At 41.4% G+C, this 25828-nt stretch overlaps 1 protein-coding gene across 3 annotated transcripts in view; it reads right to left on the reverse strand.

The window, feature by feature from the left end:
• PLD5 (phospholipase D family member 5) overlaps window positions 1-25828 on the reverse strand; it is a 221847-nt gene that overhangs the window by 28193 nt on the left and 167826 nt on the right. For all 3 annotated transcript variants that reach the window (XM_072948246.1, XM_006198799.4, XM_031690058.2), the window contains one exon: window positions 6565-6762. In XM_072948246.1, the coding sequence (XP_072804347.1) occupies window positions 6565-6762 (198 nt within the window). The remainder of the gene's footprint in view (window positions 1-6564; window positions 6763-25828) is intronic.

Genomic DNA, 25828 nt, shown 5'->3' on the forward strand with positions numbered 1-25828 from the left:
TTCTTGGTGTTACGGAAACGACAGGCCAGCCAACAAACAAGCACCACTCAGAGGGTTGGAGTACCCAGATTTATTACACTGGCGGGCTCAGAGGGGCTTCTGCTCCGAAGCTCTGAGCACCTCCAAGACGTGTGCGTGAGGTTTTATAAGGTTAATTACAAGCTTGGGGTATTCAGCCTATAGGCATGGAACAGCTTTAGCAGCATCATTATCACAAAAGTAGAGGCAGGGAGGCAGCAAACCAACATTTCAAGGCCAGATACATGTCTCTGAAAATCCAACAAACAAACAAACAAAAAACACGAGCAGGGAATCAGCAAACAGACACTTATGAACTTAGATTTACGAGTTAGACCAGCCTGGCTTTTCTTTCACATTGGAATCCAGTCTGATCTCACTAGGAGGGATGTATCCATGGCCTCTGAGACCCTGGCCTCCCGCTTCTCTGCCTCTCTCATTTGCTGGTCACCATGCCTTCTATACCCCAAACTGAAATAATTGCCAGCCCAAGGCCATGCTCTCATCTTGTCTGGCCCTGAGTATTTGCTCCTGCCGGCCCCTCTGGCTGATGTGTTTCCTGTCTTTGCCTGTCAGAATGGTACCCATTCTCCAAGTTCTAGCTCATATACTATCTCCTCCATGAAACTTTTTTTTTTTTAACTGAAGTATAGTCAGTTACAATGTGTCGATTTCTGGTGTACAGCATGTTTCAGTCATGCATATACACACATATATTCATTTTCATATTCTCTTTCATTATAGGTTTACTACAAGATATTGAATATAGTTCCCTGTGCTATGCAGAAGAAATTTGTTTTTTTTTTATCTATTTTATATATAGTAGTTAATACTTGCAAATCTCGAACTCCCAATTTATATCATCACCTAGAGGCTATTTCTTCTTTTTCTGTCCTCCCATTATATGATTTATTTGTTACGTTATTTAGCATATTCACACTTTTAATTACTTGTGCTTGCCTCATCTCCTTGCCTAGACTCTTACTAGCTTGATTTTAGGGGCTGTGTTTTCCTCATTTTTTTTATCTCCATTAATAAATTAAATATTCAAGTTAATTAATTCCTTTAGCCTACGGAGTCTGCTTTAAACATTGTTTAAGTTTAACATGGAGAAGCTGAGGGTCTTAGTTCTACACGGGCACCTAGGCTAACACTGAAATGTGTCCAAATGCCTATGTTTTTGTTTCGGTTAGGAACTTCCTCACCTTCCCTACATATTCCAAAAACTGGATTTTGGTTTCAGGGAGGAACACGTTTAGACACAGAGTTGCTGGTCTCATTACATTTGCTGATATTAGTTTCGAAACTGTATCTTCGTTGATAACAGAATTTATACCATGGTGATGTGCCCAGTTCCAGCATTTAAAACCTGTAGCATGCTGGGCATGTCTCTTACACTTCCTGAGCCTCCACTTCCAGTGCGGTAAGAACAGTGACAAGCCTTTCACGCTGGTTTGCTTTGAGGCTTAAATAAGAGAATGGCTTCCTCCTGGCTGGGTCTGCCTCTCCTCTGTGCTTACTTTCGTTCATTCAGCAAATATTACTAAGTATCTGCCATGCACCCGGCTCTAGTCTGGGCACCTGGCATGTGTCAGTGATGAAAACAAGTTTCCTGCTTTGTTGGAGCTCCATTCCAGGACATGCTACATCGCGCCGCGTTCATCTGTCTGTGTGATTCTCCACCAGCTTGTGAGCTGCTTGGGTCTATGCCTCCTGTGCTTTGTCCCACGCCATGCTGAGCACATATTATATACTCTATACATATCTGTGGAATGAAAGTGAAAATGCTTCTTCAATCAATGAGTGCTGGAGGCTTGTGTGACCCCCAACCTCCACTCCTAGCTGGAGTTGCTTCATTCTGGGTATTTCCATCCACGTGTGAACAGACCTTTTATTTGCCCTTGCCTTTTTGTTTCCTGTGTCCCACTGCCTAACCCAGTGCCTACAGTACGGCAGGTGCTTCAAGCGTTTATTAAGGAAATGCATGACCCTTTGTATTAGTACCTCTGCCCCTGGGGTCACGGCAGTACTTGACTGTGCATCTAGAGTCCTCTACATTTGACGACAGTGTCTGGATATACTATTGGCTTTAGAATGTTTGCTCAAGGTATAAATGAAAAAACAGCAACGTGAAGAATGATCTACTGCTCTGACAGAGGAAGTTAACTGGTTCCCATTGTTTACTTAGAGAGAAGGCTGTTAAGTTTCCTTCTTATCATTCCTGAATTAATTTTCTGATCCTTGCATCGTGTACTTCTTTATTCCACAGCAAAATATAAGGAGAGGGAAAATATAGACCCTTTTCTTTGTTTCAGCTCGGCGATGATCTTTTACCGATTAAATGCTCTTGAGGCAACTTGATTATAGGTAACCTATGTTTCTTATATCTTACATCTTTTTTTTGGAAACCGCGAAACAATTTATTGAGTTGCTTTATACAAAATTAACAATTTCCACACCACCCCCAACACCAGCACAAACTCACAGCCCTTTTACATCCAAGAAAGGCCCCAGGAGGAAAGCCCGCTCTGTCGGCAGCTCTGTAGACCTGCCCTGCTGTGGCTTTTTAAGTCACTCACTCTTAACACAAACAAAGCATCAACAAGGAAAAGAAATGCCTTATATGTGCATGCACTTTGTTTGCATATTCATTAAATACTTGCTTCAGCAGGGTTTTGAGACTTATTTCAGTTTCCTAGCTTTTAAAAAAAGTCTATTCTCCATCCCTAGAATATATACACTAAAACGTAGTTAAACATAAAAAGGCAACCCACAGAATGGGAGAAAATATTTGCAAATCACATACATTCTCTGGAATGTATAAAGGACTCTTACAACTCAATAACAAAAAACCAAGTAATCTATTTGAAAAATGGGCAAAGGATTTGATGGATAATTCTCTGAAAAGATAAATGAATGGCCAATAAGTCATTGAAGTATACAAATCAAAACCACAAGATGCATTTCACACCCACTAGGAGGGCTAAAATAAAACAGAAAATTACAAGTATTGACAAAGACATAGAGAAACTGAAACCCTCATTTATTGCTGATGGAAATGTAAAAGTGGTGCAGCCAATTTTGAAAAGTTTGTCACTGTCTCAAAATATTTAACACAGAGTTACCACAGAACCGAGCAGTCCCATTCCTAAATATAAACTCAAAAGAACTGAAAACAGGTGCTCAAATAAAAAGTTTGTACCTGAAGGTTCATAGCACTATTCACAGTAGCCAAATGCTAAAAATACCCAAATGTCCACCAACTGATGGACGGATAAACAAAATATGATATACCCACACAATAGAATATTATTTGGCCATAAAAAGGAAAAAGTACTGATTCATGCACTTTGAAAACAATATACTAAGTGAAAAAAGTCAGTTATGAAAAACTGCATATTGTATTACTTCATTTATATGAAGCGTCTAGAAAAAGGCAAATCCTTTGAGACAGAAAGTAAATGAGTGCTGAGGGAAGGGGAAAATGGAGAGTAACTACCAATGGGTATAGCTTTTTCCTTGGTGGTGATGAAAATATTCTGGAATTAGAAGGTGGAGATGACTGTAAAATTCTGTGACTATACTAAAACCCACTGAATTGTATGCTTTAAAAAGATGAATTTCATGGTAGTAAGTTATATCTCAATAAAGCTATTAGAATGTAATTAAAATATAAGCAGAGATTCTAAAGAGACATATAATTATATTTTCTAGAGCAGCCCGAAGTCCTATTCAATGTCGATCCTCACTCACTAAACAAATCTCAGTTTACATGACTGATGGGTGAATGAACTAAATAATAAATAAGAGGGGAGTGGGTATAGCTCAGATGGTAGAGCAAGTGCTTAGCACGCACGAGGTCCTGGGTTCAATCCCCAGTACCTCTTCTAAAAACAATGAAAAATAAATAAAGATAAACAAACAAACTTAATTAAAAAAAAAAAAAAAAGAAATGATATCCATCTAGCACCCAGATCAATAAAAGCAGATCTTGAACTAACCAGTTTTTATCTTGGAAATCAAATGCATGATCTCAACAGCTCTAAAAAGAACTCTACAAGAAAGGACAAAAACTCAGCCCACTGTTCTGTCTTCTGATTTCAATGGGGAATGTAAGAAAAGTGAAATGATCTGGCCCTGAGTTACTAAAGATCACATGGTTAAAGTCAACTGCCTCTTTGTGTCCCGTGAGAAAATGAGAAAAAACCCACATCTATATCATAACTTAAAACTTCTATTTAAACATGCTAAGTTATTAATCACCTAAAATCTAGTTTTGGGAATAATTCTTAAGGTTTTCAAGTATATTCTTTTGTGTTAATTTAGTCTTGGGACTGTCATCTTATAAAAATATAATATACTATTTTAAGACATTTTACAACAAATATTTTGAATTTAAATAAAATTTCCTTGGCATTTGTTTAGCACATATGCTCAGAAAACTGTATGTATCCTGGAACTTTTTATTGGTATTACACTAATAGAACGAATCGAACATTTGTTACAGCTCTGTGGAGCCCTGAGGGAGGTGCGGGGAGTCCCAGTGCTGAAGAAAGTATAGCACACGACCTTCAGAGCGTTATAAAATAGTGGGAGAGATAACTGATAAACAAAGAGTTAGAAAACTGTGGTAAATGCTGTAACAAAGGTGGGATCAAAGGGCTCTGAGCAAACGACACCAATTCTAGCAGGTGCAGTTTTCTGACTTTATTTTATACTTGTAAGATTTTATACCCCTGTAAAAATAGTGTTCAATTAATACCTCTTGAACTGAAATTCAAAAGTTGAACTGAAATTTAAAAAATTCAAAGGCCATTAAGAATAATAATTTAAAATAATAAATGAAAATAAAAAATAAAGGCACTGCATGGTTTCAATGACTATACCTGAAAGACTGTTAAAAAAAAAAAACAGTTCAATTTATTTTGTGGCAGACCATTTAATAAGAAGCAATTTTGTAAATCTGCTCTAGAATACAAGAAAGGCCTTGCATTTTCACAGACTTTATTAAAGGCCTGGGCCCTCTCCGTTAACTTTGGGATCAACAAATGAGGACCCCCCCCACTTTTTTAAGGATCAGAATTTAAATTTATGCAACGACCACATTCACTCATCTCTGAGATTCAGACCATAAATTCCAAACGCAACCATTACTGAAACTGTCTCATAACCCATCTATTTCTTGCTGCTTCCATCTGTTCTACTGGACCTGGTTGAGTGAATGTCCCTTGTTGCCATCTGGATTAAGGGTTCCTTGGCAAATTTACTATTGCAACTCATCTGCAAATTAAGAATAATATCTGGCTTTGTTATCTTATAGGGTTGTCTTGAGAGAAAATAAAATTGACTACATGAAATAATTTTGTTAGTAAAATGCCCTATACAATATGCCGCTGCATTACTGACCTCCACACATACCAAAAAAAGTTTTCTTTAGTTCTACTAGATGAAAATCTTCTGTAGTCTATTTTATGTTATTCATATTTATATGGATTTAAGACAAATAACTTCAGTTTCCTCTCTACAGCCACAGTTCTAAATTTTCAGACTGTGCTTTCATTTTAATAGGCAAAAAGTCTCCTATTCACCCTCCTATGAAAAGTTCTTCTGTGACATAAGTTGTCAGCATAGAAGCACATGGCTCAACAGTGAGGAAGCTGCCATGTTAACTTGGGAGTAGAGTTTAGAGAAGTCTCTCAGAGCATCAGGACCAACTCAGAAGCCTGATCCAAATCAAAATTCTAAGGTCTCACCCAGGTCCTGTGGATCAGATCCTGGTGAGGGATGGGGGGACTGTTAAGTTTGCATTTTAAACAGGTTCCCCACTGGGTTCGTAAGTAAAGTCTGAGGACCAGGGCTGCAGGCCCAGATGTTTACACTGCCCACTCTCAGCAACACTGTGGGGATGGCTGTGGTGTGTGGGCAGTGGGGTGGGCGGGTGCGAGGTGGTGATTTTCAGGGCGGTCGAGGCCTGGATGCTGTGCCCTGCCCTTCTGAATGGGCCTCTTGCCCTCCAGCCCCAACCAAATACAACAGCTCTGCTTCGGTCTATTTTACGCACTGGGGTTCCCTCAGATTTGTTTCATCAAAGGGTTCTATTCCTAAAATCAATCTGAAAATCACCGACGAACAGCATCAAAAACAGGATCTGGTATCAGAAGACCCGGTGCTGGTGTCCCTCCTGGCACCTGCTCTCTGATGGTCTTTGCTCTTTGTGCTAGCAGATGAACTTCAGTATCTTCATTTCTTCAGTCATAATCCTGGGTCTGCCTCAAGGGGTGACTGTGCGGATCAAATCAGATAACGCAAAGTACCCGAAACTAGGACTGATTACTAACAGGTGTCGTTAGTACCAGCAGGGACAGCATATGACTGAGTGGAAGAGTGGCTCTGCTTTAACTCTTCAAGGGATGTGTCACAGCTGATCTGTCAGGTTCATTTTTGCCCAGCACAGGATCGCACTCGAACATTTGCACTGAATAAAGGGACTCCGGAGGAAGGAGGGAGGAGGGGAAGGAAGAGGAGGAGAAAGAGAGCAAAACTCACCGACACAAATGCTTGAGATTTGGTTTCGTTCAATTGAAGCTGCAATTTCTTTTCATTGTCATAGACCCCATAGAGCCTCTTGGACCAGGTCTGTGGGACTCTGCTCTTGAATTTCAATGAACTATATAAAGCAAATATCCTTTGCAAATCTAGGACCAGGCAGCTGCAGTTGTAGAAGATGACACCAAGTTCTTTCATCTGAAATTAAAATTGAAAGCATCAATGCCATGTACATATGATAGTGTTATTCTCCGAGGGAAAAAAAGTGCAAGAACGTAGTAGCAGTGACTTTTTATCTTGTAGTTGTTACACGATAACAGCTATATATATGGATACATCTCTGTATGTTTATATCTCTAAGTACGTAGATAGAGTCACATTATGGTATACAGAAGTGAGGTGTTATTAAAATGCTTAAATATTTAAGCAGAACTTTTGCTTGAGTTTTGCATTTGAGCTCTTATAATCTGTCCATACTTACCTACACTTTTAATACCAGCTTTTCAGATTCTTTCCTTTAACATTACATTTTTGGGTATGAATCCTTAAATCATGAAGCAATATAAAGATTGACTTTTAGCTGCAGTATAACAGAATGGTTTAGACCATGGAGTCTGGAGTCGGAATTAGGTTCCAGCTTTACAACTGGCTTTCTAGGTGTGTGATTTGGGGCAAGATTTTCCCAAGAGGCATCATTTTCCTCTTCCATGAAAAGGAGACAATAGTATTTATTTCATGCAGTTGCTATGATATATGACATGGTTAATACATTTTAGGGGCTTACAATAGTACCTATCACATGGTAGCCACTAAAAATATGTTAGCAATTTTTATTCTTATTAGCATTGCACAAGCCTCAAAAGAAAGAGACCAAAGGAATCTTGCTTTGTCTGTGATTCTGTTTCTGTTTCGTAGATGAGTTCATTAGTGTCCTTTTTTCCTTTTTTTTTTAAGATTCCACGTATGAGTGATATCATGTGGTATTTTTCTTTCTCTTTGTACACCAGAAATTGACCCATTGTAACTGACTATACTTCAAAAAAAAAGAAAAGAGAAGAAAAGAATCTTGTAACAAATTGTAGAGATGATTTTGTCTACCTCCTTCAATGCACTGATGAGGAAAGTAAGTCTTACACAGGTAAGTTTTCTCAAGTGAGAGATTTAGTCCGGGGTAGATTAAGAATTTGAATGAAGGTTTTCTGACCCTTGATCAAATACACCCAGGAACATAGCAATACTGGCTTCAAGTCCAGTGTCACTTTGTAAAAAATTACAGATTTCTAATTTAGTCAATGAAAGTGAAAAAGTGAAATTTTGGTCTTAAAAGAACAGCATGAATATACATGCCTCATGATCTGAACACCAAGTAAGGAATCTGGCAGAGATACCTTGATATTAAGTTCCCTTCCCTTCCCTTCCTCCAGCCCCCTACTCAAGACTCTACTCAGGATTACAGGAGAGGTCACCCCCTGTGTAGGGACCCGTATCTCTTTGCCCATTAGGACTCCCAGTACAGCACTCCATGGAGATCTTCCCATAGTTATCTACAGCCGCCTGGCATCATTTTTACCAGCTCCATAGTGGGCACAGAATAGATGGACACAAGTTATTCAACCTGCTGATGGACTTGTCCCTATTTTTTCTCTGATACAAAATATAAAGCAACGAGCATCCTTGTACATACATTACTGTGCAGCTGTGCAAGGACTGCTCTTAGATTCTGAGACTTGAATGGACACAGAAACTATGGGCAATTAGAGGTTAAGAAAGTGGGAGGAGCTACAGTGGGGAGGGTGTGTCAGGTGTATGCAAAGGTGCTGAGTCTGGTGGGACAGAATCAGAGCTGAGTGGCTGAAGCTGAGGGAGATGGGGAGAATGTGTATGTGTATGTGAGCGTGTAAACATTCCTGTCTGATGGCAGAGAGTAAAACTGGTGGGACAGGTCTGCCAGATTCCCAGGGGGCTTTGTGCTGGGATAGGCAGCTTGACGTTTGCGCTGAAGGTCCTGGGGAGGCAGGTGATGATGCAGTGGGGCGTGGACAGGCTGTGGACTGGAAAGGTCCCTCTGCCTGGGTGTGGAGACAGGACGAGGGCACTGGGGAGCAGGGCATTTGGACCCCTGGCAAGGGGAGAAGCCCACACATTCCTATGTGTTTTCAAATCTCAGGGATTTCCCCTAACTGTCTAGTGTAACTGCTAATGATTGCTGATCTCATTCCAGATTGGTGCGGGGTCCAGCTTGCTGTTCGCGAAGTCTCTGCTGACAGGATGGCAGGAGCATTAGGCTCTGCATCTGACCGTCACACTTCTGGGCCTTTCCCCAGATTAAATCAGTGCTGCCTCATTCTCTTCTCCAAGGAAGCCTTTATCATCTCAGGGTTCTCAACTTTTGTACCTGTTTCACTTTATAAGTAGATTTTTTGTCTGGTGGTGGGAGTTGGGGCAGCAGAGCTGAGGCTCAGGTTCCCCTATAAGTAAGCAGCTGCCCCTCTCTGACATGTTTCCTTGTCTGCCAGACACAGGCAAGGTTAGGGGACATCCAGGGGGCTGGCCTGGCCTGGGGCCATCATCAGGAAAAAAAACAGACACACAAAAATGACCTGAGGCCAAAGATGTGGACTGAAGTCTAAGCTCTTCCACCAACCAGATTATAGGGCCTTGGGCGAGTCACCCAATTTCAGTCCTTGTCTCTTTTTCTGAACATGCAGGGGGCTGAGCTCATAAAGTCGACAGGGGTCTTCCAGCCTTGCCACCTACAAAGAGAGCAACCACTCTGCAATATGGCATGAGGTGAGGAATCTGGTTAAGCGCCCTTGTGAAATGTGATGTCTAGAAGGGTGTCAGGTAGCAGCTCTTAGAGCTTTTCTCTGCGGAGGAACAAGGGAGAGAGAGAGGGAAGGGCCTTGCCATGTGACCGAACAGGACACAGCGAGTCCTCTCCTAGAACAGACCCTGAAGACAGACTAACTCCACCGAGGGCGAGGCACTCCACCTCTTCGCAGTTTTCATCTGTAGCTTGGATGGATTCCCCTGGGAAATCCAGGAAGATTAAAACAGATGTTTCATAAACATCAAATGAGAGCAAATCATTGTTAAGGATTTGGGCTTAGGGACTAAAATCGAGTTGTATTAACATTATGGCTGTTCAACTCAAGAGCTGTATGACTTTGGACTGGCTCTTCAACTTCTTAAAGCCGCCAAGATGAAGAGAAAAGTAGCTGAGACATGGGACTGTCAGCTTGGCCTTGATATTTCTAGGAACTGACCTGGCACTCGAGCTGCATCCCAGGATCTCCTGTCAAACACGTTTTCACAGAACACTAGCATCAGATGAGGCCACTCTGTTGACTCTCCAGGGAGCAATGGAGATGAAAACAAGACCTCTCTGTAATTGTGTGTGAACACAGACAAAACAGGAGCACTGTCCAAGCCACAGAAAGGACCATAGAGCCCCCACTCTGGCTAATACGGGTGACGGCTGCTTCTTTATCTATCACGTCTCCAGCCTGGCTTCATCCCCCCGCCCCCATACAGATAAGATTTGTTAAAACATCGAATTATAAAGCTGCCCTACTCGCAACAGCATCCAATCCTGAGCAATGCCCTGCCTCCTTAGCCCTTCCCCACATCACCTTGCACAAGCCAAAACCCCACAGTAAGTCCTTCCTAAACCAGCTTCCTTACATCCTGCGGGTCGCCACATTGTCACTTTTCCTCCTTGTAACAAGCAACTCATCTCCAGCGTGCAGGCTGGATTTTGGTCGGAGGGCAGCAGCCTCCTTCTCCCCAGAACGTGCACGTCACAGGGCCGTGAGGACAGACAATTCAGTGCAGCGCGCGCAGTGCCCGGCACTCCGTGTGTGCTGGCTGCTGGTCCTCCACCCTAAGTCACACTGCACAGGGAGGACTAGCTAGTCAACACGGTTTCGGCTGAAACAGGAAGTGGCCCAGGCAGCAAAGGAGGAAGAATTTGGGGGGGGGGGAATGAACAAATGAAGGCACAAATGGCTCTAAGTAAGGGCATAAAGAAAGGCTGCATTTTGAGAGGAGGCTCTGACCACTAAAACCTAAAGCAAGTAGTGCTCCTGAAACATTTCAGTATTGCTCTGTCTTCTGGTCTCTGTATCTATTACGTACCTTGTGTTGGAATGTGTACCATCGCACATTTAAATCTGGAAATCTGAGGAACCCATTCTTTAAAAGCTAATGGAAGAACTGGAAGCAATACAACAGAAATGTATTTTAATGGCAGCATAATTATTAATGATGTTTGTCCCTTTGGGTATAATCAGACAGAGGGGAAGCCTATTTATGAAATTCTCAGCATTTATCATCCCCGGGGCTGCCCTCATGTACCATTTATCATCATTGCCATGCAAGCGGTCACTGTCTCTCTGTGCGCCCTACCTAGATTTTCTCCAGAGACTAATATTTCCAAAGGTTCTATTCTAAACAAAGATTTAGTGTCCCTTTCTCTCTGTTGTGTAAGCTGCTTTTTGTGTACTTTTGTCTACAATCTCTGACATTATTCTGCCGTGACTGCATTATAGCTTTAGACTCTGAAGGCAATGGAAGAAGCCAAGCTTTGCCTTCTAGACATGTAAAGAGAATTTTACTTCCTCTCTGTACCTTCCTCTCCATCTTAGAATGACCCAAACCCATTTCTAAATATACATATTTGGGTTAAGCTGGCATCAACTGAAGATGGACAAAAAGAAACTGGCTTTTGTTTGGCAAATTCTTCAATCGGAGCAAAAATTCAGGGTAGGTTTATGAACACACCTTAAAATACTGGCAATGAGGGGAATAAAGACTGGGCCTCTGAAGAGCTTTTATGTCTAGATTATCAAAGGAACCAAAAGCTAAATTGATCGACTGACTGCTTGACTGACCAGCTGAGGCACTGAGATGGGCTGCCCTGACTGTTCGGTTCAAGCACACAGCTGATGACTGATGCAGTGGTCCAAACGTCTGAATAAAATCGTCTTGAAAAATCTGGAGATTTATCAGCTAATGAGTCTTTAGAAGATAATTAGTCTTAGGGGGTGACTCTCCTTTCCACAAAGTGGGCATTGTGTCAATGATCAACCCATGAGCTAGGAGAGGTACTCCCTCCACTGGGTACCCCGCCCGGAAGCTATCCTACAGGTAATGATTTTATTTACAGCTTGAGTTACATCAACGGTTCTGTGATGTCTTTTGCATTAGGACATTATGGGAGCTGCACTGAGGTGCTTCTTTCTTTCTTTTTCTTCTCTTTTTTTTAGGATCCAAAGAGTAGATTTTATTTGTATTTTAACAATGTAAGCAGCACAAACTTTGGCTCTACGGGTTCCTCATTTACTGGTTTTTTTCCCACAGGTTCTAATTCTTTTTCATTTGTGAATTTGGAAAAAAAAATTTTTTTTTTCTGAAATGTTTGGGTTTGAAACAATCCATTAGATGCTCTAACTTACTGCTTAGGGAGAAATAAAAACCGAAGTGGTGCTAGTTTATTAGCGTGCTTACTGTGCACCAGCACTGTTCTAAATGCTGTTACAAGTCTGCATTCATTAAAACCTCATAGCAACCCATTGCACAGGTAAGGAAACTGAGGCTTGGAGAGATTAAGGGACTTGTCCAAACACACAGCTTGTGAGCAGGGAAACTCAATGATTAGTTTAATATTTCATCTTCAAGGAAGAATTCCTTACAAAGGGCAACCAAGAAGTTCCTCGGGTGAGGGTTAAATCTTACTGTTTCCGTGTGTGCACTCTTTTTTGTGCCCTGGAGTTTCTCTTTCCATGAGTAGTCTCATTTCACAGCAAAATAAGAATTAGGGGAAATGGTATTATACCAGAAAAACATTTTTCTTTATTTTCTGAAAATTAGTGGAAGGCAGTTACGAAAGGCAATGCAGTGAGGGCAAAAAAAAAAAGAAACCCTTTCTACTCAGGCCATGAGAGGCCACATAGCGGCAGACACGCTTGGTTTAGTGGGTTTTATTGGTGACACAGAAGCCAAAGCAGGTGCCTGATGGATGCTCTTGTCAGCAGAATTAGCATCATTCTTTGCTGTAATAGTTCAGAATAATTAAGACCACTCAGCCTAACCACAGCTTAATCTATCATTTATGGATGTCTGGTTTGTTGTTCTCATGATTTTACAGAAATATGAACTAGTATTTCTTTAATTTTCTTGACAAAGACAAAAGAACCTGCAACTGTGAGCAACTCTCATGCATCCAGCTAGCTGCTGATTTATATTCAGAGTTACTGCAGGGAATTTAATTATTAGGAGCTCTAATTTCATTTTGTTCTGCCCTCAAGGTGAAATTTTTGTTCTTAGCGATGAAAAATAAAGAACTGAATCCCAGCAGCTCAAAGACAGCCCCCTGCTCAGAAACGTGCTCTCTGGCCCCTTACACTTCACGGTGGGTGGGTGGTTTTACCACTTAACTTCCCAATGTCTTATTTTCTCCGTTACCAAGTGGGAATAAAAATGCTTGCCAGAGGGAATACGACAAGGTGACAAGAAAAGAATGTAAGAACTTTAGAGAACAGCTAGTTCAACCTTATTTCAAAATTAAGGGAACTGAGGTCCCCCAGGGGGAAGTAACTTGCAAGATCATAGAATAATGCCCTGTGATTTCAGCCCTGGCTCCTTTGCCCAGTAACACTGTGCAGGTACTTCACTGGGTTCCTTCATAGTGTGGATGGAGAATGTGACCTTCCACATCAGTAAACAAAGGATGTTACTTGCCAAAGTACCACTATTCATTTGGCATCTTTGACTTTTGGCCGTAAGGAGTTCAAACATCAATTTCTTGTCTACAGTTGCCCCGACTGTGCACCCCAAGGGGATTCAGGATGGAGAAAAATAGGATACTGGCTCTGGATTGTTAAGATGCATATCAAAGAAATGATTTCAGATTCTTTCATCTTCCCATACATAGAAAAGTGCTAAATTCATTAACTTGAGATATTTGTTTTTTTCTTTAATTAGCAGAAAACTTTTGATGTTCAACTACCTGGTTTGTTTCTGTAAAACTCTTATAAATGCTGGCTCCTCCCTTACTTCTTCAGGACAGTCTCAGAGCGATCTGAGAGCCTGTCTCTCGGGCTTAGCATGTCTGCTGAATAAAACGTAATTTTCAACTTTTAGGTTGTGCATTTTTTTTCAGTTGACAGTAGGATGAAGTAAGGGGTGTTGCTTTTTCCCTCCCTCCCTCTCTTCTTTCCATCAGTGCTTCATCTTTTATAAGGGTGTGAAAACTTTCTAAAGAACCATTATTCATTTGGCATCTTTGACTTTTGGCTGTAAGGAATTCATACATCAATTTTTTGGCTTTATCTAGTCAAAGGGAAATCAATAGATAAAGTCTTAACTACAGTAACCAGAGAATGTTGGTTTTGTTTTGTTTTGTTTATGAATATTAAAAAATTTTTAAAACAACCTTATTGTGGTATAATTTCTATACAATAAACTACACATATTTCAGGTGTACAATTTGATGAATTTTGATAGATGTATACACCTATGGAACCACCACCACAATCAAGATACTTAACAACTCCATCACTAGCGGAAGGAATCTGAAGAGAATGGAGCTGAGAGTGGAATGGGATGAAACAAATTGGAAATACATTTCAGTTATTTTTTGGGACTACTTCAATTTTATTCTGCTTCTTTATAAGGGTTGAACATGATTCCAAAATGCCACCACAGCTCCTCCTACCATTTCTGTTTTCTGTTGTCTCAGCCTAATGAGCAGCGAGGAAACTGAGACCCTGCCATTTTCCGTTCATTGCGTTTCATTCCCTTTCAAACCCTCCAACAGTCTATTCTCTTTTGACAAAATGCTGGGGCCAGGCCTGAGCGACTACACCTGCCTTTCAGGTTTGTACAGTAAACACCTGGCCCCATGGATGTATGAGTATATTAACAGCAATGTGAATCTCACCCATTTGCCTTCTTCTTACTCATGCAGAGATGAAATCCTTAGGGAAACTGGAGAAGGAGAGAAAATCTTTTGTAAAAAAACCCACCAAATGTAGAAATCTCATGCTACTCTTTTTTTTTTTTTTTTTTGAGCCCAGCTATCCCCATCGTGGGAAGAAGAGGCAAGTGGATGGAACTTAGTGGGCTGAATTGTATTGTTTGAAAAACTCTTTTAGTATCCAGTTTGCTTTGAGAGTGACCTTGAGGTACAGAAAAACTCTGAAAAATTTCCAGAAAACAAGGATTCCCTCTTGTTGTAGAGAAATGTTTTGCTCTCTGTCTGTTCCCTTCTTCCTGAGTCATTCCTTGGCATCTCTGAGCATACGCTCTGGAGATTCTCTCTCCTCAGTGATGCCATCACAAGCAGCACTGGGACCCTTTATAGACAGCACAGCTGTGGAGTCACCCGGGGCTGGAGCTACCCAGCTTTTAAAATGAAATGTTGAGGGGAGGGTAGAACTCAAGTGTTAGAGTGCATGCTTAGCATGCATGAGGTCCTGGGTTCAATCCCCGGTTCCTCCTCTAAAAGTAAATAAATAAATAGATCTAATTCCTCCTCCCCTCCACAATCAATCAATCAATCAACAGTATTCCAAAAAACAAAAGAAAATGAAATGTTACAACTCTACTCCCAGCCCCATTGGTTCTCATCTCCTCCCTGTTCATGTAGCTCTAGAAGCCTCTCAGGATGCTAAAGGGAGATGGTTCTCCTCGGATCTGGGCCACCACTGTCCATAGATCTTTGCCAAATACTCTGTGAGTAAAATTGCTAATCGCATGAGTGGTCGATGGCTGCCAAATTAGGTGGGTGCAGAATGGCCTAATGTGGGTGGAGAAATTTGAAAAAGATCTTGAAGGATCTTGAAATTCTACAGTGTCAACAAGCAGAGTTGGGAGGACAAGACCGGCAGAGACGAGGGCAAGAACAAAGGCGGGGAGGGGAGGAGGGTCAGGAGCATAAGCAGTGAGAGCACGCGTGGTGGGAGGGGAAGGTCTCGTGGGTGGGAGGGTCCGGATCTGAAAGGCTGGTATGTTAAGGAATGGGTCCACAGACTTTCATGTTGGAGGTCAGAAACTCAACTGCCTTGGGCACCAGAACAAACATGTGCTGTAAAGTCATGTAAAACCATAATGAATAGAGGAGGTTGAGTCTGAACCTAGGGAGTGTATGCCCCTCATGATGACATTCAGAGTAAAATTTATTTTTCAATAGCGCTGGCCAAACCAAAACGCCTGCCCGCTGAGTTGGTCAGCCTGGCCCCCAGTGTTTGGGATGTTAATGAAGTGAAGACACATTACCCAATTCCTCTGATGCTGAGTTAGGGAGAAGGAAAGAGGAAGCAGGTCCAGGAAGAGGTGACGAAGTCCTGAGCCACAGAAATAGGAGGTAATTGTGGCAGGACCTGGGAAATGATTGAATGTGTGGGGACAGGGGACAGAAAGAGACAGAGCTGACTCCGGGGTTTCTAAAGTCGGTGACTGGATTGAACAATGGACATAGCAAATCTGATGGCAGACCCTGTGAGTCTGAAGTTCATTTGTGACATTCAATTGCTGATAATAATAATTAGAGTGAAAATAATTTACATTTATTGAATTTTCACTGCTTTATAATTTTTATATCAACTAAGTCCCTTAGTCTTCAGAACAACCAAGTCAGGTGAGCGTTACCGTCACCCCACTTTAACACACAGGGGAACGGAGGCACAGAGCAGTTAAGGCCAAGTACTGAGTGAGGAGAAGAATCAGAATCTGAGCATAGTCAGAGCAGCTCCACGGTCTGCACTCTAAGCCACTATGCTCTGTGTAGTGGTTCAGTGGGTTGGTAACTCTGAGTCCACGCTGGTGATAGAGTATGTGAGAACCATCACCACAGAAACGATGGCTGCCACTACAAGAGTGGGTGGTGACTGCAGGAAGAATGGGTGTGCTATTCAGAACGGTTCTAATATCAGTGTATTTGTCTTTTATACTGTCTCTTATTAAGACCAATGTGGACTGACTGCTGTATTTCCAGTGCCTAATACATAACGGGCGTTCAATAAATAGTTCTTAAATGGAATGAATGAATGGATGAATAAAATCACAGGGAACACCACTGATTGAGGGAAGAACCCAGCATTTAAGAAGAACTCACAAAAGGAGACAAAGAAGGACCAATCAAATAGGTAGGAGATGAACTAAGAGAGTTCAGCGTTATAGAAGATAAGAAAAATTTTTGAAAAATTAAGGAACTGTGGGGGATTTGAAGAAGGAAGGTAACAACGTCGTCCGTGCAGCAAAGAGGTTCATAAGACGACAAACTAAAGAGCCCCTTCTGTTGATGCTGGTGTTGGCAAGCAGGACGTCTCTCCCGTCAGACCTTCGCCAATTATCTTAAGTGTGCTTAGAAGGGTTTTCTGGGTCTCTGTATTTCTGAGAGGCTCTTCTTTATTTTTTTTTTCTGTATAATTTATTTTTATTTATCTATTTTGGGGGAGGGTAATGAGGTTTGTTTATTTATTTCGCTTTTAATGGGGGTAGTGGGGATTGAACCTAGGACCTCATGCATGCTGAGCATGTGCTCTACCACTGCACTATGCCCCCTAGCCCCGCCCCCAGCCCCGCCCCCCCCCCCCGACCCCGCGGGAGGCTCTCCTTAAAGAAAGCTGAGCAGGAGAGGGAGCCTTGAGCAGGGAGTGGATAGGAAGCGGATTGTCTCTGGTGAATTCCTCAGCCTAGGCTGGGCCCGCCAGCATTCCCAGTGCCGCAGGAAGTGAGCAGGGAGCCTGGAAGGGAGGCCGAGTGAGGAGAGAGACAGCTTCTTGTCTGTGCACTGTTTCTCCCCCTCCACAGTCCAGTTTCTTTTCTTCCGGCCATTAAACACTTCTATTCACTCAGTCTTCAACAGTTCAGTTGATTTCACTTTTTGATTACAAGTGACCTTTTTATCAGCTAATTAGAGTTGAAGTGAACAAAAAGGTAACATGACTAATATCTGCCCGAACATATAAATGAAACGGCAGAGTAATTTTTCTATTTTTGATCCATTATATTTATACATTTGTATTTTATATATTATATTTATATTTTTGATAAGTTATATTTATATATTTGTATCAGAATACATTATATTTCTCTAATGCATCAATACATTATATATAATGCATCAAATATATTATATTTATGTATTATATAAAATGCATTATATTTATGTACTGCATAAAAATACATTATATTTATATAATGCAGATACAGACAGTATGATAATAAGTGAATGAATCACAGGTCTCCATTTATTTAAAAAAATTCTACTTTGATTTTTATAGGAGAGATGCCTTCAGTTTCTCCTCAGATAATTTCAGATTTCTTTTTTACAACATGCCCTTTAAAATTTTTTTCTGAATGCAACAATTTTATAAACATTAAGAGGAGCACTTCAGATATAATTTTTTCTGTAGTTGTCTTTGTTGCCATAGAAAAATAGTGATCCTACATGCGCATTAAATTAAGGCTCCTATGTTAGAATGACAGCAAGAGGTATGTGTAAGAAACAGAAAGCATAATTAATACGAGCAGCTCATCAGTCTTCACTGAGGTGACTCGGACTTAGCGCACGCACAACAGAATGCTGGAAATCAGCCATGTTTTATCCAGTTACTGGCTTTGTTTTCTCGATAGGAATCACAGACCACGTGAAGCCTTTTCTAAAATCCTGTGCTAGGTTATCCAGAACTCCCAGACTGTACTGCATTAGTAAATAGCTGATATGGTTCATGTTTAGTTTACTGATAGTTTCTGAAGCCAATATCATTGTCAAGCCATTGGTTTTAAAAATCATTTTCCATTTTTTATTCATGTACAATTTACCTAGAGTAAAATCCATCCTTTTCAGCATACAGCTCGTAGCGTTTTGATATACAGTCTGTAAGCATGATCAGTATGTAGAACAGTGTCATCACCCACAAAAGTCCCCCCTGCTTCTTTGTAGTCACCCCTTCTTTAAGCAACAAGTCTTGGGCAACCACTGATCATTTTTCTTTTTGTCCCTAGAATTTTGCTTTATAAGAATGTCATACAAATTAAATCATACAGTATGTAGCCCTTGAATCTGGCTTCTTTCACATAGAAAAATGCATTTGAGATTCATTCATGTTGCTGTGTAGAAGGGTACTTTGTTCCTTTTTATCACTGAGTATTTCATTAAGTGGGATGTACCACAGATTGTTTATCCATTCTCCAGCTAAGAAACATCTGCACTGTCTCAGCTTACTGCTGATTACAAATAAACCTCCAACAATTAACTTCAGCATTCCAGGCCTTCCATAGTCTATGCAGTCTCCTTTTCCAACTTATGTATAATTGCTTCCCTAAGCACAAGGCTCAAAAGTATTTGTTGAAGATGATTTTGGTCAGTATTGAAAAAGTGGATTTCTAAATTGGTCTTGCCTAACATCTGTCCTTTAGGGTAAATTCTTTAATCTCTACTCAGTGGTAAAGTCATGATGATAATTTCTACCTTCAAGGATTGATGTGAGCATTTAATGATACACACACACACACACACACACACACACACACACACACACATGCATATAGTGAGCTTCCATTCCTCTCCCTTTGATATTAAATAAAGATAAACACAGGATCAACTTCTATATGTAAGATGCTCTTCTTGAGCTGGTAGCTGGTCTGTCTCTTCTCCTACCCAACTGTTCACCTTAGGTCAGGAAGCCCTCTAGTTCAGGGAATTAATGATTTCTGTGCCAGTGGCATGTAACGTACAGCTGCTTTGGCATGCAGGTTAAACTCAGCAAGTTGTGCTTTTGACACTGGGAGCTGGGACTCCGGAGAAGCTTACAAAGGTTCCCTAAGGGAATCCTCCAAATGGGTATAAGTTTTAAGTGTTTTTGTAAAATTCCTGACTTTTTTTTAAGATGCCACGTTTGCCATATCCACACATCTACATCTATATCATCATCTCCAGGGTTTGTTCTTATCTTTCCCTATACCCTTCATATCATGTCACTTCACTCTGTGATGATCTGTCCCCCAACAAAATTCTTAAGTAAAATTAAGTGCTAATAGAAACCCGCCACAGTACCATCTAAATGGAAGGGGTAGTGGAGATAGTACTTTATTTTACTTTAAACTGGATAAGAAAAATAGCAAAAGGAAAATTGAATATTAATATAATGCTCATTAACTCCATCCTTAACTCAACTATTGACTTTTTAGCATAATTTGTCATTTCCCCCAGTGAGGGCAGTTGGTTATAAACTACAATATGTTTTGCTTTACTATGGTTTAAATTATTTATTCAAACATCATTTTTAGTGTCACTAAATAGGTATCTAGACTAATTGGACTGGTTGAACGCTAAGGCAGAGGTTCCCAAACTTTCTCAGATCACAGTACCCTTAGTGTCTCAATAATTGTTGCACAGACCCTAGTCCAAACCTGAGTTTGATTTATTAAGTAGTTAGGTCCAAATGACTTCATTTTTTCTCTATGTCCTGACAACTTAGTAGCCTATGAAAATACTGTGCACATTTTTTTTTTCATTCCCAAATAACCACAATTACTTATTAATGGAGTATGTGCACCTGTTTGGCACAACTTCTCAAATCTTAGGATCAGACTGGACACTGCCTTATTTCCTGCTCCACAAATATTTTTGCTTAATTCTTGCTTTCCATTGCAGCAGTCACCAAAAACCAAGTTTCACAAAGAATGTTAAATTATGAACCCTTTCGGGACAGTGACTTCTGCAGTGAGCACATCAACAGATTTTGCTGTGTTTCCCTCAAAAACTTAAACCATCATGCATCACCTCCATGCATTTGCAGCAGTGTTCTAGGCTGCCTTACTCAGGGCACAGTTTGGGAACCACAGTGCCAAGGTGTCTTCTGATTGAGAAGTTATGATTCAAAACATTGAAAAACTTGGAGTTGGAAACTCCATTCTCCACTGCTGAGACTCAAATCCCACTGCACTGTCAGGAAAAAGCAAGAGTGTCAGAACAGAGTGGGGCAGTGGGCAGAAGGGCAGGAAGCATCGGAGCACCTGCTGATTTTCACAGGGGACAGGAGAAATGGATCCTGGAGATGAAAGGCAATCAGAGGATGTGATCCCAGAGGTCAGACCCTGGGGTGGATCACAAGAAGTCCTCCACCAAGCACAAAGGCTCCCTCTCCTCATTCCCACTTTTCTTCTCTAACTTGTGTCAGGCTTCTTAAGCAAAAGCAGCTTGGCTGACCACAGCGTGTGAAATAGTGACTGAAGACTTGGGCAGTGGAACTCACTGAGACAGCTGGTTGCCCATGTTTATGTCATGTGGCATCCATCTGGGGACACACACACTGGTCACAGCGTGCTCCCGAAATGAATGAGGCTGCAGCCTAACCAGCCTCGTATAATCAAAGCTGCCCAGCCCCACACTGCTGCCATAACAAGTGATGCTTCATTTGCCAAATGCAATGGAAACCCACCGCCAGCTGCGCACCTCTGAAACACAAGGAACTAGAGAGTAAGGGAGAAAGACGCTGGGTAAGAGGAATTAGCAACGTATCAGACTGTGAACTTTTTAAACTGAATAATGAGGTGCATGTATTATTGAGGAGAACTATGATGAGGAACATTAATAAAATGAACTGAAAATACTGCCTGTTCTTTTCCTCATTTTGAGTTGAGGGAAGGAGGGCAAAAAATAACTGAAGCTACTTTCTAGATGGCCATAAACAAGGTTCTTATTTTATTTTCAGATGAGACAAGAACAATTAGAAGACAGTTTCACAAGTCTTACCTGGGGCATAGAGATATTATAGAAGAGAAACTGTTTATTTGTCAGAGAATCATTCTCATAATCCCCTTAAGGGTCTCTTAACTCTCTAATTAGAACTTTAATGGGTCTCTTTTTACTTTCCAATATAAGTTACATTGGCTTTATCACTGAAATAAAATGATATGAAAACGAATATATGTACGTTCATGTATGACTGAAACATTGTGCTGTACACCAGAAATTGACACAACATTGTAAACTGCTTATACTTCAATAAAAATAGATATATTAAAAAAGAGAAATAAAATGAAAAGAATAAGCCTCTCTGCTTTTTTTTAAGGATGACTATTTAAATTTAACTTGAGATTATTTCCGTTTTTTTTTTTCCTTGGAAGGAATGGGAAAACGGCACAGCTTGGGGTGTTGACAGTATTCCAGAAGACCCTAGACTCCTGTGGATCCTTGATGACGGTTGTAGAGCCAGCATCTGTCAGCACGACTTAGAGTGATTGCCCATAAATAGGTGCTTGGCGATGAGTCCAATTCATTACTCACATCAGAGCCCAGTGCAGAGGAAAATGCAATATGATCAGGTTCCTGGCAGTTATCGTGGGACGGATAATGCTTTTAATAAAATATGAATTTGATACTGGTTGATCATATGCTATGTGCTAGGCACTGTTCTAAATTCTGTAAGGAATTAAAAATTCAGTATATAGTCACTGGCCTTCATTAGGGGAACGCTGGGAAATGAAAAACTACACAATGGCTAAAACAGAAGGCAAGACAGAGGCAACATGAGAAAGAGACGACATTATATGAATTCTCAGAAGGAGAAAGAGAACTAGTTATTGAAAAGCTACTCAGTCCTTTCTACATTTTCTCATATAATTTCATGTAATCTTTGCAAAAGCCTCATAAAGTAGTGCAATGCCAATTTTATAGATCAGGAAATTGAAGTTTCAAAGATAATGTGGTTTAGTCACGGACACACGGGGGATTTGAACTCACGGTTTCCCAACTCTGAAATTTATCCTCTTTCCACATCCTACCTGAGGTTAAAAAACAAACAAATAAACCTATCATCCACTTACTAAAATGAAGGCTTTAAAGAGGAGGTGACATTTGTAATGAAATATGAAGGATAGATAGAGTTTCTTATTAAAAATTCCAAATTTTCACTAATATCAAAGTTAACACATATATTTTCCTAGTGTCAAAGGGTTAAAAAAAACCAACCCTTACATTAATCCTCCAGACACATCCATTATGACAAACACTCTCGGGTGACATAGCACCCAGCCTCGATTCCTCCTCCCTCGCCAGGAATGGCCCGGTGGCAACCAAGAAGGTGTAAGAAAAGTCCCGGGGAGCCCCTCTCTTCCCAAATAGTCAGCCCCTAGTGGGAGAAGCCCCTGTTCTCTGCCTTCTGTACTGCTGTCTTCCTCACCACTTGCTTCCTGAAACACCAATGAGAGAACTACAGGTTTTCAGTTCCCTTTTGACCAGGATGCAACAGACGTGAGGATAAAGGCAGAAAGACAGGAAAACTCTGGATCCTTGACATCACTGAGACCCCATGTCAGCCCTGAACCGTTTCCCCGTGGACTTTTTGTTTTTTAAAACAACCACACTCTTACATATGGAAGCCACTGTGAGTTTTCACTGTTATTTCTAACTGAACACAGTCATAACTGATACATACAGTACTAACACTATGACGTGTATGTAGGTACATGTATATGCTTCTGCATATAGAATTTAGAAGGTTGCTTTTCCATTAAATATTTCTTGATGGCATGAGATTTAATACCTTCATGAGACTTCACTAAGTGCATGTAACATCATTTACTTTACCATTCTGCTGTTTGGTTCATAGGTTACCTCTCTGTCTTTCCGTTTTAGCCATTATAAGTAAACTTTTGTATCCATTTCATGGTTTCTATCTCTGAGCATGAGATGGGCAGAACTGTCCCCAGGAAGCACAAGACGGGAAAGCATTTCATGTAAAGGGAAGAGCATGTGCAGAGACACAGAGAAGAGAAGCACGAATGCTGCCCAGGGAACAGTTAGTAATGTTACCTGGCTGGGTATATAAGTCCACGGATGTTACAGTTGGAAAGGCAGGTGGGAATGAAACCGAGCAGAATTTTGAATGCCAGGCTGAGGAGCGCCATGGAGGCTTCTGAGTGCTGGAGGGGTGGGGTTAATTTAGGAACAGGAATGTGTGTGTGGAGGTGAGGATTGATGACCACAGGTAGAGGCCAGAAGCGGGAAGACATCATTGTGGGCTAATCAGTGGGTCCTACTGAGGGCACACGCCATTGCACACATACAGGGCAGGACAGCTCTCTTTGTTAGACGCACAGTGAAGACTGAAGCTTCACACTTAGACAGCACTTGGATGCATGGAATGGGAAGAGAGAGAGAAAGAGAGTGAGACGTTAAAGATGATGGCAGTTTTGAGATGAAGTGGCTAAAAGAAAGTAAGCTAATGTGATGTTAATGAGGAAAGGAGCTGTCAGGGTGAGGATGAGACAGTGCAGCCACGTTTATTTTTAAGACAGAGATAAGGCTTCGTGGCGGAGCATGCAGGGGGTAGGAGTATATGTTTGTGAATTGAACCTGGAGTTGGAAGAAATTTGACCCTAGAGTGGCTTAGATGTAATGCATCACTGGCATAGAGGTAAGATTTCAGGTTGAAGCAGTGGCTGTGATTGTCGAGGGAAAACCAAAGGGAGAGAGAGGCTAAGGAAGGATCGTGAGAGCAGTTAGCTAGGAGGACAGCTGTGTGTCACTGGCTGCAGTGCCGTGGTCTCAGAGGATGGACACTGATGGAAGCCTACAGAGTGCAATGGTTTGGAAGGAACTTTGGGTTATTGGGTCAACAGTATCTAGCCATTCTGATATGGGATTGTAGAAATACTTCATAATTCAGACAGATTGAAAGGTGCCAGTCGGAACTGTGAAAAGTCATAAAGTAACTACCAGGTTGCAGCTCTCAAATCCACAGAGAAACTGAAACTGGTTGCAGGGTTCTTCCAAATAGAGATACTGGCTCAACTGAAGAGAGAAATGTCCTTTACAATGAAAAGCATTAATTTGCAAAAGAAAGAAGGAAAGAAGGAAAGAAGGAAAGAAGGAAAGAAGGAAAGAAAGAAAGAAAGAAAGAAAGAAAGAAAGAAAGAAAGAAAGAAAGAAAGAAAGAAAGGAAGAAAGGAAGAAAGGAAGAAAGGAAGAAAGGAAGAAAGAGGGAGGGAGGGAGGAAGGAAGGAAGGAAGGAAGGAAGAAAGAAAGAAAGAAAGAAAGAAAGAACGAACTTGGAAGAGAGCCAGACGGGTCTGACCCGGTCTGGGGTGAGCAGGCAGTGCAGGACAGAAGATGTGGCTGTAGGATTTAGAGTTCTTTCCAGACTGGGGTGGAGTGCTCATTAGTCAATCCACATGTATTTACTAGCACTTTCTAGGTGTCACTGTTCTAGGTACTTGGGGATATGCTAGTAAACAAGGGAGAGAAAGTCACTCCAAGGAGTTTAATTCTAGAGGAGGAAGACAGGCGATAAACAAGGGCATGAGATAACTTCAGTACTGACACAGGCAAAGAAGATCAAACTTGTTCATGTGCAGAGAGTGACGATGTACGCTGGGGACGTGAGGGATGGCTGCTCTGGGGGGCTGGCGTTGAGCACAGGATAGATGACGGAAGACATGGGAGAAGAACTGAGCCAGCAGGAGGAGTGGCAAATGCCAGACACTGAGGATGGAGCAAGCCTGGCACGTTCAAGGAGCAGAAAAAAGGCCAGTGTCTCAGGAATGCAGTAGCTGAGGAGGAAAGTGGAGCAGGTTGAGGCAGAAGAGAGAGGTGGGGACCAGAAGCTGCAGGGATTCCATGGGGAAGATTCAACTCAAATGCACTGCTCCGTGAAGCTCTCTCTGGCCCCCTGGGCAGCACAAGGCATTCTACCCTGCACTGCCCTCCCTCGGACCCTGCCTATGCTCCTATTATAGGATTCCTCACAGACTAGGGACACCTCAAGGACGGGACTGTGATCTGTTACCTTTGTGCTAGCAGCAAACAGACCGTCCTGCATTCAAACAGACCACAAACATTCACTGGATATATGTCCACTAATGGAAACTTCTAGTTATATATTTTTAAAAAATTACAAGATAGAAGATGGCTACTTACGTTTGTTGTTACAGAACCCAGAGGAAGCTTTAGTACAAGGTCGTCAACCACCAATTATGTTAGTAATTTAGGAACAAGACAATTGTGAACTTTGTTCTCTGTTGGATTTTCACAAAGTCTAATCCAAGCTGGGGTGTAAAATACTCTGGCCTGGCTTCACAAGGAATCTGTGACTTTCCAAAGGAGATGCAAAGGGGACAAGTGACATGAACAACGTGGAAATGTGTGGGGCAACAGACTGGAATAAGATGTACTGGTCATAAAGGAATTAACACTCGGTGGTGCCGGCAAAGGGCTCCTCCTGACGGCTTTAACCAGCAGTCACTGACCACG

The sequence above is a fragment of the Vicugna pacos genome, chromosome 23 (assembly GCF_048564905.1).
Source record: "Vicugna pacos chromosome 23, VicPac4, whole genome shotgun sequence".
Lineage (NCBI taxonomy): Eukaryota > Metazoa > Chordata > Mammalia > Artiodactyla > Camelidae > Vicugna > Vicugna pacos.